The 14,345-nt window shown below is 38.3% G+C and overlaps 1 protein-coding gene across 2 annotated transcripts; it reads right to left on the bottom strand.

Moving 5' to 3' along the window:
- Nucleotides 1-2,781: 2,781 nt before the first annotated feature.
- LOC108673779 lies at nucleotides 2,782-10,607 on the bottom strand. Of its 2 annotated transcripts, XM_047880141.1 has the most exons (5): nucleotides 6,572-10,607; nucleotides 6,190-6,296; nucleotides 5,647-5,877; nucleotides 4,042-4,201; nucleotides 2,782-3,687 (listed from the first exon to the last, which is right to left on the bottom strand). In XM_047880141.1, exons 1-5 carry the CDS (start codon nucleotides 10,053-10,055, stop codon nucleotides 3,641-3,643), a joined length of 4,029 nt encoding a protein of 1,342 aa, XP_047736097.1. In that variant the 5' UTR covers nucleotides 10,056-10,607; the 3' UTR covers nucleotides 2,782-3,640. The 2 variants fall into 2 exon arrangements, with proteins under 2 accessions (XP_047736097.1, XP_047736098.1); XM_047880142.1 differs by lacking the exons at nucleotides 5,647-5,877; nucleotides 6,190-6,296; nucleotides 6,572-10,607 and adding an exon at nucleotides 5,489-5,552.
- Nucleotides 10,608-14,345: the final 3,738 nt, after the last annotated feature.

Below are 14,345 nucleotides of genomic sequence, written 5' to 3'. Positions count from 1 at the left end.
AAATAATTAGTCACACAAAATCTCAATCCAAAAATATTATTTTGCAGGGTCATCAGGAGTGGTTGGTATACATAAAATATATAAACAAACACGGGATTGGATTTCAAACCACGCGCGATTTTGGAAGCACAGCTGTTTCAAATGAGCTCAGTTCATCAATTTTCATTGCAGTGGAAGGTGGTGTAACGCGTTGGTAGGGTTGGTATTTCGCTACGTTTTCTTATATTGACATGAGAATATACTACCTATACAGAATTCCACACTGATTTTTAGAAGACATTTAGAATGACACTATGGCCTAGCATATTTTCAGATGACCACCAGGCACCAATCAGCTGTGGACTAAGCCATATGTCAGTAAGACAGTAACCAGTCCATCTTGCTTTAAATATTGAGAGCTTTAGTCTTTATCCCATATCCCCACAATATTCTGAAGCAAATAGCCCAGAGAGTAATGATCATCTATGATCCATCACTGAACATTGAATTGAATAACCAATTTGTACCCTGACTTAAGCTTGAAATGTAACTAGCACTCAGCAGTCACTAGCAGACATTGGGCTGTGACCAATCAACCAGTCACAAGTGCCAAGTGGAACTGCATGAATCCTGTCGTTGTGCACCACCAGACAGAAATAAGACAGTCACTTTTAGCTCAAGCTCACAGCATCTGTGATTCTGTGGACCATAGTGGCCCACTGTGCAGAGAGTGAACGAAGATTTAAAGACCTACGGCGACGCATTATCGGCAAAATTTTCGCCTTCAGAAGATCTTGCTGACACATTTAGATTGAAATTCTTGCATTTAATATATTTCTCAGTCTTCAGCCTGTCTCTTATACACATCTAGATGTGTATAAGAGACAGGTGTTTTCCCATCTTGATGATCAGGAGGCCTCTATTAATATTCTTTTGAATTCCCTTGATACCAGCTGTACCAAAACTTGAGGTGGCTAAAGCTTTGCTAAGAGCTATATCATTAGCAAAGAACTTCGATACAGTTGCTCATCTGGAAGAGGCTCCACTACAATGACCAGAGGATTTGCATTGGCATCTGCAGATGGAGAGTCCCCCTCCCCCAGCTCAGGCAAGTCTGGGTAACAAGGGGAGGAGTGTACCCTCTGGCCAGCTGTGAGGACTGAGTCAGCATCACTCTCATTGTTGGAACCTAATGAGGGCAAGAACCCTTCAAAGTTTGCATCTTCATCATGGTGCATATTCGACAGCGCCTCTTGATCTTGAACAGTTGTTCTCACTATTGTCTCAGAACCTAGCCACAAATCAGAGCCTTCACAATCCACAGTGTTAAGGTTGTTACATGTCCCACTCGGGAACTGGGTCTGTGAGTCAGAATGGATGCTCTGGTTTGCTGCATGTTTTATCGCAAAGCCTGACGGGCCGGACACGAGTATTGACTGACTCTGAGACATGTCTGAGTCTACATCGTCATCAGTCGATCCAGATGAATGGCTATTACTTTTTTTTCTACGTTTCCCCTTCCTCATCTTCCTAAGTTAAGTGAAAGTAACCTACAAACTATCGAATCAGATACACAATTGATTAGTTTAAAGAGAGCTACTCACGTACGTCCGTCTTCGACGAAGTCTCCGATCGTTTTTTCGAGTCACTGAATTCTTTTTTCTCAGAGCCACCACGCCCCAAATCCAAATCTAACCGGCGTGACGTTGCGTTCCGCTGTTACATTAATTTGAAATGCATTGCATTTTCAATTTCAAAGGAGTATAAAATAATTTTAAATTCTACATGGAACAAGTTTACATTCAATTTTATAACCATAATAAATCTCGTTGGTTCAATTATGATCAGTTTTTGTTCCAGACGTCATGTCAAAGCCAGAAGTCATTATTAACATGTTAGTGCCTGTGGATTCAACATCGGCAGGCAAAGTAGATCAATGCTTTGGCCTTTGGTTACTCTCTATTCACTTAAAAACAATTTACTTTGTTAACACGTTTTTCTTAGCTTAGCTTCGCGTTTGTTTGTTTATTTGTTGTTAACATTGACAACGAAAATTAGCCCACTTCTGATTGTTCTAGAGATCTGAAATTCGGCATGCAGGCTATTTTCGCCTAACAATTTCAGATACAATCATAAAAACTAGTTATTAGAGACCGAAATTAGTTTAATTGAGTAAAGTATATATATAGTATATGTATATAGTATGACGTGCGGGCGCTCACGTTATAGACAAGCAGGCGCTAACGCTGCGTATCATCGATACGTACGTCAAGTCATACTTGATCAAGTCTTATTAATCGTTTTTCTTGTGGACTAAAAAGTAGAAAATAAAATACTTTAAAAAACTTTTTTAAAAACACGTTTTTCGTGTGGACTAAAAAGTAGAAAATAAATTATGGTTCGCCCCAAAAAAACGTGGGTCGGGCTGTACGTTCACCGTCAAATTTCCAAAATTTAAGTGTTGTGTGCTTTTCGCTTTAATCATAAATCTGCCCGACACACGTTTTTTTTGGGGCGAACCATAATTTATTTTCTACTTTTTAGTCCACACGAAAAACGTGTTTTTTAAAAAGTTTTTTAAAGTATTTTATTTTCCAATATATTCACATGTATCATTTTTAATTGAACCTTGCATAACTGAAAAAAAATTGTTTTCAGAAATCGGAGTAAATACGAGTTGAAGAGAATGTGCGCCCAAATAGAGTACGATGTATATAAGGCATTTGAGCTCTGAGGCAATAACCGCGATTCATCAATGAGCTATCAATTTATTGCTGTTATTAATGGATATCAAACAAAAAATTAAAAAATATTTTAATAATCATAAGATGATTGCATATGTTCAATTCATAGGAGCCTGGTGCTTGACTGAGGAAACGTAAACCTAAACATTAAACGTAAGCCTAAACTACCACAAACGCAGTAATGCCACGCTAAAATATGCAAGACTTGGGCCGCTACAGTGGAGGTGCGTCCTTGGAATTGACAACGGGACCGGGACGCCGGCAACGCAGACACTTGGCGGGTGATGCAGACACTTGGTGAGCAACCCAGACATTTGGCAGGCGATGCAGACACTTAGCAGGAAACGCAGACACTTGGCAGGCTGCATAGACACTTGGTAGGTGACTAAGATACTCTGTGGGTGACGCCAACACTTGACGAGAGATGCAGATATTTGGCAGGAGACGCACCCTTGGTGGCAGATGCACACTTGGCAGGCGATGCAGATAGACAATTGGCAGGCGGCAAAGACACATGGCAAGCAATGCAGATACTTGGCAGGCGGCACAGACACATGACAAGCAATGCAGATACTTGGCAGGCGGCACAGACACATGGCAAGCAATGCAGATACTTGGCATGTGATACAGACACTTGGCAGGCGGCACAGACACATGGCAAGCAATGCAGATACTTGGCAGGCGGCACAGACACATGGCAAGCAATGCAGATACTTGACATGTGATACAGACACTTGACAGGCGTCATAGACACACAACAGGCAACACATACACTTGGCAGGCCGCGTAGACACTTGGTAGGCAGCATAGACACTTGGTAGGCAGAGTAGACACTTGGTAGGCAGCATACACTTGACAGGCAATGCAGACCCTTCTGGTCTACTGCAGAAGAACTGACGCTGGTGCCTGAGGTTTGCTTAGGGTCCAGGGTTGGTCGCCCAGAACGTGGTCTCCCCACCAGGGACTGCAATGTAATGATAATTATTAACATGGACCCTTTAGTGCTCAAACTTTCCTTGCAAATAACACTAGCCAAACAGCCATTGTATCACTGTCACGATTATTTAAACACGTTTATGCAAGCAAGGGTCAGCTCTGATCATTAATATAAATCATGCTGACGGTACGTATAGCAACCAAGCCTTCAAGCTTACGTTTAAGCTATTTTTGGGGAGCATACTTACCCTAGGGGCAAAGAAAAAGTTTGTTTTGCGATATAATAAAATATAAAAATATGATAACTCTTGTTCTGTAACTTCAACAGAGACTAATATAATATCATTGTCATTTATCTTGGGTGAATGTTTAACACAATTACATTGATGAAGCCTATTGGGCAGTAGCTCGGGGTTGGATGACATAAAGACATCCCCGTGGTCACCAGCGCCTGCAGCAGATCCCCCAGCAGTGGAAGGCTCACCGCTACCACCAGCGACTGCTGCAGCTCCCCCAGCTATGGACGATTCGCCGCTGCTGCTCTGTAGGCATAGAGGCAGGTTATTCCAATACAGGTTTCCACCTACAGGTTAACAATCCCTACATCACTAGTAACAATTGGTCAGCAACTAAGCCCAGTTTATATATGAACTACAAGCTGAAATAGAAGAACAATTGACATGAGGATTTGGCCTATTTTACTGACTTAGCAGAGGCCTGCCATGTAAATAATTAAGAAAAGTAAACACATGAATGAATTGACTGCAACAAAATACAATAAAAAATAAAACATTAGACTAATAATTTAAATAGGATATAAGCTAATTGACGATTTGAACTAAGTTTCTGCCAGTGTGTGTCTACAAAATTTGAGTTCTACTTTGCGCTAATAATCTTCACCTGAAGAAAAAATGGAATCTCCTTCACAGTAGAAGAAGATACCAGCAGAAATTTGAATGAAGGTCTGACATTTGAACTTAATAATGATTCTCGATCATCAGCTTAAAGTAAAGTTGAAGGAATGAATGCCAGTTTATCCTTCCTGTCTTAGCGCTTTACACATTAAATTGATACCCTAAACAGCCTTTGCCATAGCTGAACTTCCTGGCAATCTTTATTGCTTGTTTAGCATCAAAAGCTAAAGGTCAATTGAAAGCTAATGCAATTTGGTAAGAGTAAAATTGGTTATTTTTGGAAGATGAATTTTGTCTTTCCAGAAAAAAATTTAGAATTTATCTATTTACTTGTGATATACTTTGAAATGAAGGTGAAGATCCAATGCAGTTTTCCACAACATTCTCATTAAGAAATGAAAATCTAGAATTGAAACAAACAAAAACTAAAAATGCTCGAACAAATTGTAGTTAATCAACATCATCTACTTAAGCAACAGGATGATGATAACAAAGCTGATATCTAAAACTTTATCACTTGCAAATGGTAATTTAGCAAGCAATTTTCCCCAATTATAAAAAATTGCAATCAATTTTAATGGATGATTCAAGCCACTTGTGATTTTGAAGCATTTTGATGAATCAGTTTCGTACTCTGCCTTCCTGCTTGTTTCACTCAAGGCAATGAAAATTAACAACGTAGGGCCCGCCAAGTGCCATGTGAATAACAATACTACCTGCCGGTCCCTCAGCTCCATCAGTGATGAGCAAATAACAGAGGGACGTCGCGGCCATCAGAAGCCATGACAATACCTGTCCCTATACCTGTCCCATGACAATACCTGTCCATGAAGCCATGACAATACCTGTCAATACCTGTCCCTATACCTGTCCCTCACAATACCTGTCCCTCACAATACCTGTCCCTCACAATACCTGTCCCTCAGCTCCATCAGTGATGAGAAAATAACAGAGGGACATCATGGCCATCAGGAGCCATGGCAATACCACCCACCTGTCCCTCAGCTCCATCAGAGATGAGAAAATAACAGAGGGACATCATGGCCATCAGAAGTCATGGCAATACCACCCACCTGTCCCTCAGCTCCATCAGTGATGAGCAAATAATACTGAGGGACGTCGTGGTTAGCAGGAGCCATGGCAATACCACCAGCTTGTCCCTCAGCTCCATCAGTGATGAGCAAATACAGGGGGACATCGAGGACAACAGGAGTCTCCTTTGGATCTTCTCTTTTGCATGGCACACACGACGGGGGAGGAACCAGAAGGCCCCCACACCCGGGGTTGAGGGGTTCCAGTGCCTGCTAAAACTCGTGCCTATATTGGTTATATTTATAATTGAAGTACACCAGCATATTTGAATACAAAAGAAAATATAGGTACAAAAAATACAAGTGAAGAGGATCATAAAACATAAAATTGACCCAAGGAAGTTCCTTTTCAAGCAATGTCTTCATGGTTAAAGAAGTAAACAATGAAAGCTTGGCTCATGGTATGACAACCAACACAAATGAGCTTTCATGAACTGATTTAACCTAAATTTTGATCAACTATAAACCTTGGGTTTCATGATATATTTAATGAGTTAAATTGTATTATCCAAAGAACATGTATACCTTATCATCATAGGAGAAGGGTTCCTCCTTGACATCTACATCCTCAGTTCCATCCTCAATCTCGTCCTTGAAGTTGTCAACAGGAGATTGAGCATCAGCCTCTAATGCTGCACAAGCAAAACATTTATTTATAATTTTTCAAATACCATAAACTTTAATAATTGTGTGCAATGAGGAAAAAATTCGTATGTTTCTGAGATAGGGATTTTCCTCGGGTATAGAACATGAGAATTTTGTGCCCTTCTGGTGAAATGTTTCATACAATGGAATTCCAGCTACTGAACTTCACACATTTCGCATTTCAGTCTCCAATCCCCAGAAAGAACTGAAACCAACATGCCAATAACTTTCATTTTAAGCATTACCTGAAGACTAGACTTACTTTCAGACTTCGCTTCACCAGCAGATAATTGAGGGAGGCTCTGCTTAGCACACAAAATACCCCCGTCTGCAGCTTCAGCGCATCGTTGCAAGACAATGCTGCATTCTTGAATATTATAATTAGTCAAGTCTTGTCTCAAGTTAGCAGCATATTTCTCATTACACTTTTGACAGTACCAGGGACCCTTTGGTATCTTGTCCATTTTCAAACACTCCACATGGAACCAGTCTCCTCCTCCAACATTTTTTTCAGCCATTCTTTCAATGTATGATTCACACTTCTGAGCACTGGAACATCCAATCAATTTGGAATGCTTAATTTGAGATTGACTTCCTTTATCATTCTTCATTTGGCAGATGCAGTAAACTTCCATTCTATTCTTCTTAACATTTGCAGTTTCATTCCCTAAATTTAGAGAGGTCCCTCCCATCTGGAATTCTCTGCTTTCATTTGGTTGGTCAAATGTTTCTATGCTTCTGGCATCACCTGCTTTATTTACCAATGGAGATAAAGGAGGTACAACTTCATGTTGCAAAATGGTTCCATTTGCAGGTGAGTGATTTATTGGCTGGGTAGAAGCAACCAAAACTGAATTTAATGATGCTGGAACTTCATAATTTTTTAGAACATTTGGCCCAGTAAAATCCATTCTTGTTCTTTTGCAGTCCTCTTGATTTTGATCAAATGCATTTTTTCGTTTTGTTAAATTCTGATAGCTGATTTTTCTACTAAGTTCATCCAAGTAATTATTCACAGTATAGCTCCTTTCACTAGGTTTTTTATTTTTCATTAGAGATCCTTTATGTCTGCCCAGAAATATCTGTTTTGCAAGGTCAGCATTATGCTGTACGATGTTTGTGTTGCATTTAAGAAATACTTCCATCTGAAAACTGTCAATGGTAGTAGAATCTCCTGTCATTTTTTTGTTTGAGTCATACATGGATTCAGATCTGCTCATCATTGATGTCATGTGTGACATCACTCTCTCTGTAGCTGCTAGAGAAGGCCTCATCAGCTGGATGATTTCAAGGCAACGAATGATGTTGGTTGGATACACATTTTTGGGATTGTTTTCTGCAATGTAACGAGCAAAGGCATGAGTGTAGGATTGTGATTTAGAAGTGCCAGGCCTAATAATGCTGTTGTTGGGCAGAGCTTGATATTGGGATTGAAAAATAGCCATGAATTTTTCATAATCACTTATCAAGCATTCACACTCCTCAACTCCCTTGCACTCACTTCCACATAACTCAAATTGGATGTTAACAGTATTGAACAGTTGCTTGATAGCAGTTGAATTGCCCTCCAAGTTGTTTCTATGGTGTAGTGAAAACAACTGCGTTGCAAGAGCAATGGGCTGAGGGATCATCAAGTAATTGGGAGCTTCATTACAAATTTGATCAATCCATTTGGAATTGTCATTCATCAAATTTATCACAGTGTCTTTTCCTTGAAAATTTTCTACATCGATAAAAGGTGTCTTCAATTCCTGCAATTCTGAAGCCAGGTTGTCAACAAGGTGCTTGTATTGAAATGGTCCAAAGTCAGTGTTTTGAGCTATTTTCTCTTTTTCAGATATGAGCTTATAGAGTCTCCGAATAAACATGACTTTAATAATAAAGGAATCCTGGATTATTGATTTCAATATGACTATTGCTTTATCACTTAGGAAAGTCTGGGTATTCACCAGTTCAGGAAGGGCTTCAATCATGATGGGTAAGTTTTTCAAAATTGCATCCAAGTGCAGGTATAAATACTGTGCAAACCTAGTTTGACCCTGGTTTGGTATTGTACTGAAGCTTGATCCGTGATAAAGGTTTATGTGTTTGTGTATGATATTTTTAACAATATTGTAATCATTTACAAAAGCTGAAACACATTTGCATGTTGCCAAAGTTTCTGACACCCATTTGGGCATGGACCTCTGCAATAAATTTTCTATTTTATGGCAGAAGTCAGGGAGGCCATTCAAGTTTTGAAATTCATTCGAAGTCTTCAGCATCTCAATCATGCCACTTTCATTTCCTGTATATACAGCTTCGCTATCTGTGCATACAAAGGCAACTGTTGAGGGATCAAGGAATAAAGAGACATTTTCTTTAACATGATTAGTAGTAGCCACAGCACCTCCCTGCCTGATCATTGGAACCCCTAAAACCATTTCTTCAGGCATTCCATCATCCCTAACATAGGTTGCAACAATGGCCTGTCGTGATACATCTTTTGGAGCAGTACCCTTATCACAGCTAATAGTGATTTTTCTCTTGCTCTTTGTTGCTGCAAAAGTGCTGTAAAAGAATCTCTTCATAGTAGTAGCACAGGCTTCATAATTTGCTGAGAGCACATGACGGATCCCTACATGCGTTTGATGTTGATTGCCCAACGGATTGCTCAAGTGTGATGGGCAGATAAGAGACAGAAAGGCACACAAGGCAGTATACAATCTGAATGGTAACGAATGAGAAGTCATGAAGATTCCAGCAATCATAGTGTTTCTTGTTGCTTTTTCCTGTTCTTCTCTAGTTGGAAATCCTAATCTTCGTTGACTTTCATCATCGGATTTTGTAAATTCCATAGCTTCTTTGTGTTGTTGACTTAGCAGATGCATTTTCATGGCTATATTTTTCTTCCTGGTGGTAGTGAAGGTCATTCCCTCAGTCCAGGATTCTCCAACTTTACGCTTACCTTTGCTAAGACGTCCGCGGCTGAGGCAGACTTTACAAAAATATACTATTTGATCATTTTTACTGTTGTACTGTGATAAGAAAGAAGAACCATCAAAGGTTCTGGCTTTGTGTCGTGAAACTACACGTTTTTCTTCCTCTGTTCTTCCACTAAGTTTCGCAAACTTCCCTGTGCAGCAACAATCATTTGTTTTGTGTGTGCATTCATCAAGTGCAACCTTCAATGCAAGTTTGAAGAATTTATCAGCATTTTCAAGAGAATTACAAGATTTGCATTCAGGCTTGCACATTAGGATTGGCTTTATTTTTCTATTCATGGAGACAGATGAATAACTCTGTTGTTTTGGAATGTGTGAAGGTGATGTAAATGATACAGTTGGACTTGGATGTACTTCTTCTTGATTTGTGTTCATTTCTAATGGGACTGGTGCTTCTGTTAAGTCAGGCATTGTGCTAGAAATGTTGCTGTTGCATGGAGTTGTTGGAATGTCTTTTTTCGTGATATGGGATGAAATGGATGACATGGATGGTGTTGTTTCTGTAGACGACAGGAAAAGGGATTTCTTCATCTTTTCACCTCTAGCATCCAGAGAAGAGCTCTTTTCAGTCTGTTGACAATATATTATATATTCATCTGGGTGGTGACGTAGGAGGTGTCTTGATAAATTACTATAACTTGTTCTATCAAACTTTACCAATCCCCCTCCAAATGTGCAAAATTTGCATAGTGCTTGAAGTGAACCATCTACTGCTGATACATTAGAAAATGCAAACTTAATTAGAGGATGAGTTGAAGCCATGATGACGATGGAGTTTTGAAGAATAGCTCTGGAAGAACAGAGATGACCTAGAAAAAAAGTACACACATGAATTTTAGTAAATGATATGGGAGGGAAGAACTGCCAATTCACAAAAACATCACCTTAACTTGTATTTAATAAATAGAAACATTATATATTCATTTAATGGATTATTAAATGCTACAGTAGCCACATATTAATGCTACAGTAGTTTGATGCTCTTATTATAGTGTCCCGCTACAATAGGAGCGGGCTTGCTGCTGTCAGCCCCCTCATAGGTACTAAAGCGCACAGCTATGCCGCTCTTTGTGGAGCAAGCGCACTCTTATTTTTTACCACCATGCTCCTCAATTACACAGGTGCATGGTCATTTATAAGGCATTTAGAATGCCACCATGTGCTGGACCATACTCTGTAAGTTTGTATCTGTAGTAAATTCATCAAAGTCAGCTGGCATGGGCTTAATTGTTTGCACATTTAGTTCAAGTATTCAATTAATTAATTTTACATATCCCAACTTATGAATTTAACAATATACTTTGAGATTGAAGAAATATTCAACTAAATTTCATATAATAAACAAGAAAACTTCAAATTAATAATATAAAATAGGATATATAGAATTATTTTTGGAGATTTGATACAATTAAAAATTAAAATGAAGCAAGATGCCATTTTTAAAGCCGCCATACTTACCATAGCCAGGACGTTCCAATATTACAAAGCACATGCCCGCATTTGCACCTCGCATGACTATAACTTCAGATGAAGGAAAGTTAACTCTTTTAATGTGAAGTTAACTTCAAATAAATCATGTACAATTTAATTCTTTTTTTTTAATTTAATATTCAAAACGAAGTTTAACTTTACTAGTGTCAATAAAAAATGGAGATGAAGACACTTGTCAATCGCCATTTTTAAATGGCCTTGCTCTGCCAACGGCAAGGCACTTCAAAACTTCAACATTTCACCATTGACCCATTGACTGCATTACTGTAATTCTAAGTATTTAGTATTTTCAAAACTTTGTATGCACAATTGCACAAATACACTTGTGCCCAAAATTATTCATACCCCTTCAGATATATAATAAATTCAAATTTTAAAGAACAATAAAGATCATTTACACCTACAACTCATTCTTCTAGAAAAGGTTGTCATTATAATGTAAAACAAATTTACTGCTAGAAAATATTTAGAAAATAACTTTCAACTGTAATTATTTAGAATTTTGTGAGTAACTAACTGTTCATAAATATTTGTACCCTCTTATCCCAGATCATTTATCATAATATTTAAGAAGAAGAACTACTGAAAATAGTAGTAGAAGAACTACTGAAGTAGTTTAAGAAGAACTACTGAAAATAGTATTAGATACTCAATAATTGTATTTCAAAATTCAATGTTACTAAGCATTATAATATTTTTCTCTGCTAAATCTGAGAATAGGTATAATTTTTCCACAATTTAGGGAAAAGCTAAAATTTAGCTAAAAGTTTGAAGATGGCAAAGAAAAAATAGCTTAGTAATGATCTCAGAAAGAAAATAGTAAATTTCCACAGAGAAGGGCTGGGATATGAAGCAATATCCAAGAAATTTGATGTTCCTACGTCTATAATCAGAGCATTATCAAAAAATTCAAATCATTCAACAGGGTGGATAACCTGGTTGGTCTAGGAAGAAAAGGAAAAATCTCCCTTAGATGTGCTAGGAACATAATGTGCAGTGGTGCAGTGGTGAGAGACTCTGTCTCGTGCCGGAAAAAACTGACCTATTCATACTGACCTATTCATACCCCTTCTACTATGTAACTGGGGCCCCCCTCCCTAGTTGCCACTACCAGGACGGGCAATTACAACAACAACAACAACAGGAACACAATACAATCAGTTTGCAACAATCCTAGGATCCCTAGTCAAGAAATTCTGTCAAATTTGGATGCTTCTGGTATGGAGGTATCAAGCCAAACATTGCAAAGAAAAACGTGTTGTAACAGACTGAAAGGTTGTCAACCCAGGAAAACCCCTTTACTAACAGATAAGCATGTGAAAGCACATCTGGAATGTCCCTAAAACTCGTTTTAATTCCCCAGCCTCCTTTTTCTCCAAGATTTTGTGAACAGATGAGACCTAAGTATAATTATTTGGGCACAAGGATGTTGCTTATGATGGAGAAAAAAAAGGAGGCTCATAATCCAAAGAACACAATCACCACAGTTAAACTAAGAGTGGGAATCTTATGTTTTTGGGTTCTTTCTCTGCTAGGTAACCAGGAAATATGATGAAAGAAAACGGGATCATGAAAAAAGAAAAATATCTTGACATTATTATAAATAACATCAAGCAGTATGCAGAAAAACTTTCTCTTGGTCCTGTTTGGATTCTTCAGCAGGATAATGATCCGAAGCACACATCAAAAATTGTCGAAGACGTGCTTTAAGGATTCTCACATCAATGTCATAGAATAGCCTACCGGCAATGCCAAATAAGCCACCACTTTCGCCGGAAAACCCGCTAAAATATGTTGAATTTTGGAACACCAAGAAGCTAAAAATTAAATGTAACACTTGTGCAGGTTTGACTTCTGTTTACTATTGAGAAAAGTCACTAATTTTTTTCATTGCTCTATCAATAGAATGGAAGTTCTTTCAACTCGTCGGGAGTGGCAAGGTATATAGTACCACTTTCACGTTGCCAACAATATTGACAGAGGGTACACTCAAGTCACCATAGACTGTTGAGGTTATTGCAATCATTGGGTGAATAGCACCCAAGTGAGGTACAGTAGAGAAAGCCTCAAATTCACATGGAACCAACCCTCTAAGTTTGGTCTTTCTTCAACAAATTAAAGAAAAAATTTAAAATATTGCTTTTGTATGAAAATAAATGTTAACCCCAAGAAATATATCTTTCTCTTAGCTACCATATTTCAGAGGATTTGCACTAAGATTGAATTTTGGGATTAGTAGAAGCTGTCCTTGTCACTGCATTGATGTTGGAATGGCTGTTTGGTGTTCATTCCATTCATTTGCTTCTACTTTACCGAAAAAATGCAATACATGGATGAACATTACATACAAAAAATTAGTCTGTTACCATCAATACCATGTACCTAGTGAAGCACACAGCAATTCAAACAGAATTCAAATTTTTTGTATGCAGTGTGAACAATTTATTTGAACCTAAAAATGTAATTCTCAACCCCATCTACAACACTGGGGCCGAGATTACAGCCGAAAGAAAGAGCGCATTGCCTGCAGATACTAAGAGATCTCAACCGCTGAAATGCTTTTGTAGTAACAGCCGCCAGACACTGTAATATTAAAAGCAAGTAACTACACCCATGAAACTACGCTGCAGACTTGCAAGAAATAATGTATTCCATCAACCTTAATGTATTCCATCAACTTCATCAACTAGACATCATTCTCTATCAGAGAGGGCCTTAGGTACACAGAAGTCCTATGTTCTCAGCAATATCCCTAGGCACCGTATTACAGAGCTTGCAGTATCATACACGACTGTGTCAATTTTGTTGGGGTCTTCTTCCCACCTATGAGGTTGTTACCAGGGGTTGTAAATACTATTTTTACAGCACAACCTTACTGCATACATGATCTTTATTCTCATTTTTAATAATATATTGAGTGGGCAGGTAGAGCATTAATTTTACTTTGTGTTAGTTAATATTGTTCTTTTCTTATTTTCTTTACAGTATTACAGAATTACAGTATTAACAGAATTCAACCAGCAAGTGCAATAGTCTGATCAAAGTGCTCATTGAATTTATCTGCACCATAGTATAGGCATCATCACCTGTCCATGTTCCTCTTATTCGCTAATTCTTTACTACTTCTTGTCCCCACAATTCGCAATTTCTTAACCACTCATTTGGCACAATCCTTGACGTCTCTCATAAGCTGCTGATCCCATGTAATAAACTATGTAACTTGTTTTTAACTTTGTTTAATAAAACTTAGAAAACACCAACTTTAATTCCCCATAAACTAAGTAGCTGCAATAGACATATACAAGCTGATGACGAGTTCATCACACCCACATAACAATAGTCAAACTTCTACAAGGTTAGTTTAGGATACACATAGATGGTGTATGTAGGATTGGTTAGTAGTACATGCAGAAACGGTCTCTTGTAAGAGTGTTTAATAAGTCTTGTGCAAATTACCTCTTTCAAGAGTGGTTAATGGGTCTTATGCATATGACCTCTTTCAGGGCTCATGTTTAAAAATATACAACGATTCTAAAATTCTAAGGTCTGAAACACTGGTTG

Source organism: Hyalella azteca, unplaced genomic scaffold (genome assembly GCF_000764305.2).
Source record: "Hyalella azteca isolate HAZT.00-mixed unplaced genomic scaffold, Hazt_2.0.2 contig4675, whole genome shotgun sequence".
NCBI classification, from domain to species: Eukaryota; Metazoa; Arthropoda; class Malacostraca; order Amphipoda; family Hyalellidae; genus Hyalella; species Hyalella azteca.
This window is presented reverse-complemented; position numbering and strand designations above follow the sequence as displayed.

Coding starts and splice junctions, on each gene's coding strand:
- LOC108673779 (XM_047880141.1), bottom strand. CDS start 10,055: ATGGCTTCAACTCATCCTCTAATTAAGTTTGCATTTTCTAATGTATCA. Junction 6,297..6,571: donor TGGTGAAGCGAAGTCTGAAA/GTAAGTCTAGTC, acceptor TTGCTTGTGCAG/CATTAGAGGCTGATGCTCAA. Junction 5,878..6,189: donor CCTTCTCCTATGATGATAAG/GTATACATGTTC, acceptor CACGAGTTTTAG/CAGGCACTGGAACCCCTCAA.